The 3,284-nt window shown below is 41.8% G+C and overlaps 1 protein-coding gene across 1 annotated transcript in view; it reads right to left on the bottom strand.

Annotated features, from left to right (window-relative positions):
* Positions 1–661: 661 nt before the first annotated feature.
* The window catches only part of CFAP70 (cilia and flagella associated protein 70), an 87,257-nt gene continuing 84,634 nt past the window's right edge, over positions 662–3,284 (bottom strand). Inside the window, 1 exon segment of the mRNA XM_015562111.1 lies at positions 662–978. Coding sequence (XP_015417597.1) covers positions 898–978 — 81 coding nt within the window. The 3' untranslated portion in view covers positions 662–897.

A 3,284-nucleotide genomic window follows, 5' to 3' on the forward strand; every position in this document is an offset into this window, starting at 1 on the left:
GGGGCACCTGCTCGCGCCCAGGCGCAGCCCGGAAACGCGGAGATGAAAGGGCGCTGCAGTCCCAGCCTGGTGGGGCACGGTGGGTGACACCGGACTAGAAAGGGACTCTGCATGAGCGCACAGTTTACCCTTCTGTGTTTACTGATATGCCTCTCACCTTCCCTCCTATTCTCTGAACCTTCTCCAAAAAATAAAGGAGGGAGGCCTTTTTCCTGGTTTTGCTGTGCAGTGAGTGGTCCAGAACGGGCGCAGTGTGCTTCCTTGGTCCTCTTTAGCCCGAGAATAATTACCTCCTTTGCGAGGTTTGCATCTGTGAGAAGGTGGTTAGAGGGAGTGAGCACCTCCGCCTTCAGCAAAGACCTCCCTATTTAGAGTCTCTTCACCGTTGGATCCAAAGGCCCTGCCCACAACTAAATCTTGCCCTAATACAGCGACCCGATTAGCTTTCTCCCTTTAGTTCCACCTTAGAAACGGGTGCCTTCATTCCCAAGTTCCATTAGGTACACCTGGCCAGGGACCTTAGCAGTTGACTTCCTACAAGAGTTATCCTGATTAGCTTTCATCAGAAACCCTCATAATGAACCCATTATGCCTTAATTACATATAATTATATTCTTATATATACTCCAGTATGCCTTAAATCCAGAATCACACTGATGAATTTTGAATCTCTTATTTTCATTTTTTATTGTCATCCAGTTGACTGTCAACAAGACCAACCAGTAGCATTTGATAACCCAGTAAGATAGCAGTGGAAATAAATGAATGGGTTTCTATTTGTGGCAGAGAGTCTCTTGTCTTTATTCCCAGGTCTCATACAGTAAAGCATCCAGGATTTAATTTCTCTGGGAAGGAAAGCTCACAGTCCCATACAGAACATTCTTCAGCTGGACGGAGTCAGAAAGATGGGTTTCCAAAGCCAACAGTCTCCTGTAACATGTGGATCTCTGCAATCAGTCTTTCATCTTTCAGTTTTAGCTGTAAAGGAGGGAGGAAGGGGACACGTCATATCTGATAAACCTATGTGGAGACCCCTAATTTCTTTTTTCTCTCTTTTTAAAAAAATATATTGGGGTTTTTACAGAGAGGAAGAGATAGGGATAGAGAGAAACATCAATCAGCTGCCTCCTGCACACCCCCTACTGGGGATGTGCCCGCAACCAAGATACATGCCCTTGACTGGAATCAAACCTGAGACCCTTCAGTCCGCAGGCCGACGTTCTATCCACTGAGCCAAACCCGTTAGGCCGAGACCCCTAATTTCTAGGACCATAGCTAAAGAACACAGTTCCTTGGGATGGAATTTGGCTATATTTCCCTATTTCATGGTAATTCCATTAACCGTTTGACTGCTAAGGAGCGCTATCGCACTCTTCTTATTTAAAACAAATTTATGTAAACAATTGGTATTTTTTAATTTTTGTTGTTGCAAAGCAATACAAGTGAGTTTATTGTATAAAAAGTGTTTTACATTTTTTCCCATACACACGCAATTAGTGCCGCAGTTTTGGCATATGTCCGAAAAAATACGTCAGCAGCCAAACGGTTAAAAGACCTCAGAACATTGTGCTGGTTACATGGATATTTTCACTCTGAAAATTCATCAAGTGGTATGAACATTCAGAGTTTGCATTCTTTGTAAAAGAACTTTAATAAAGTTTATTTTGAAAAGGTTCACATCACCCAATACACCTTGACTAATATATACTATTGCTATTTGGCAAGTGACAGAAAGGAATCAAAGACATAGATCTGAATTTAATTTTAGAATCTAGATGTGTAGTAGAGACATCTAGTTGCCTACCCACTATCTCCTTTCTTTACTAAAAAAGTCTTCATTACTTTTCAGGGTAGCAATGCAGCCAGCTAAAAAGCTACATTTCCTGCTTCCCTTGCAAGGGAAGTGTTTATGATCAAATTGGCCACTGAAATGCAAGGTGAAATCGTTGCTCATTAAAAGGAGGTGAAATAACTAGCATGACACCTTTGTCCTTTCCTTCCATTTGGTTTTTTATTGTGCCTGAAACATGGATATAGTGGCTGGAGCTATATTGGCTGTTTTTCCACTCTGAGGGATGGGAACTGTATGCTATGGTTGCTGGAGCAGAAAGGTAGAAAGAGGATGGGTCTCAGATGGTAGCTGTGGAGCTGTGATACCAGTTCTGAACTCTACATTAGATGAGAAATATAAAACTCTTAATTTGGTTAAGTCTTTCAAGTGGCTTATAATTCATAAGTGATGGGAGTTGGCAGACCACTGCTCATGAGCCAAATCTGGCACTCTTCCTGGTTTTGTAAATAAAGTTTTATTTGAGCCCTAGCCGGTTTGGCTCAGTGGAGAGAGTGTCAGCCTGCGGACTGAAGGGTACCGGGTTGGATTCCAGTCAAGGAATCCATGCCCAGGTTGTGGGCTCAATCCCCAGTAGGGGGCGTGCAAGAGGCAGCTGGTCAGTGAGTCTCATCATTGATGTTACTTCATAGACAGGTTTGTTACTTCATAGACAGGATTGTTATTTCATAGACAGGATTGTGACTTCATAGACAGGATTGTTATTTCATAGACAGGATTGTTACATCATCGATAGTATTGTGACTTCCTAGAGAGAATTGTACATAAACTCATAGACTGGATTGTTACTTCACAGACAGGATTGTTACTTCGTAGTCAGGTTTGTTACTTCATAGACAGGATTGTTAATTCATAGATAGGATTGTTACATCAGGGCGGATTGTTATTTCATAGACAGGATTGTTATATCATAGACAGGATTGTTATTTCATAGACAGGATTGTGACGTCATAGACAGTATTGTTACTTCATAGACAGGATTGTGACTTCATTGACAGGATTGTGATGTTTCTATCCCTTTCTCCCTCTCCCTTCCTCTCTGAAATCAATACAATTTTTAAAAGTTTTATTTGAAACACACCCATGTTCATTTGTTTATGAATTGTTTATGGCTGCTTTTTCACTACAAGTCAGAGTGTACTAGTTTCAATAGAGACTGGCTCACAAAGCTTAAAATATTTCCTATTTTGCCATTTACAGGGAAAATTTGTTGACCCCTAGCTAGACCAATACCTTCATTTTACACGAGGAAATGAGGCCCAGAGAGGTTAACACATTATGTTAATGGCAAAACTAGGACCATAATTCAGGTCTACTGAATCCCTGGCCATCTGTCTTTCCATTAACCCATATTCTCTAAAGAAAAAAAGATCCCCCATGGGGCACTCTCCCTCCAGGGAGCATGCCCATACCTTCCCCTTCCTACCCTCCTTCC

Source organism: Myotis davidii, unplaced genomic scaffold, assembly GCF_000327345.1.
Source record: "Myotis davidii unplaced genomic scaffold, ASM32734v1 scaffold134, whole genome shotgun sequence".
Classification (NCBI taxonomy): Eukaryota; Metazoa; Chordata; class Mammalia; order Chiroptera; family Vespertilionidae; genus Myotis; species Myotis davidii.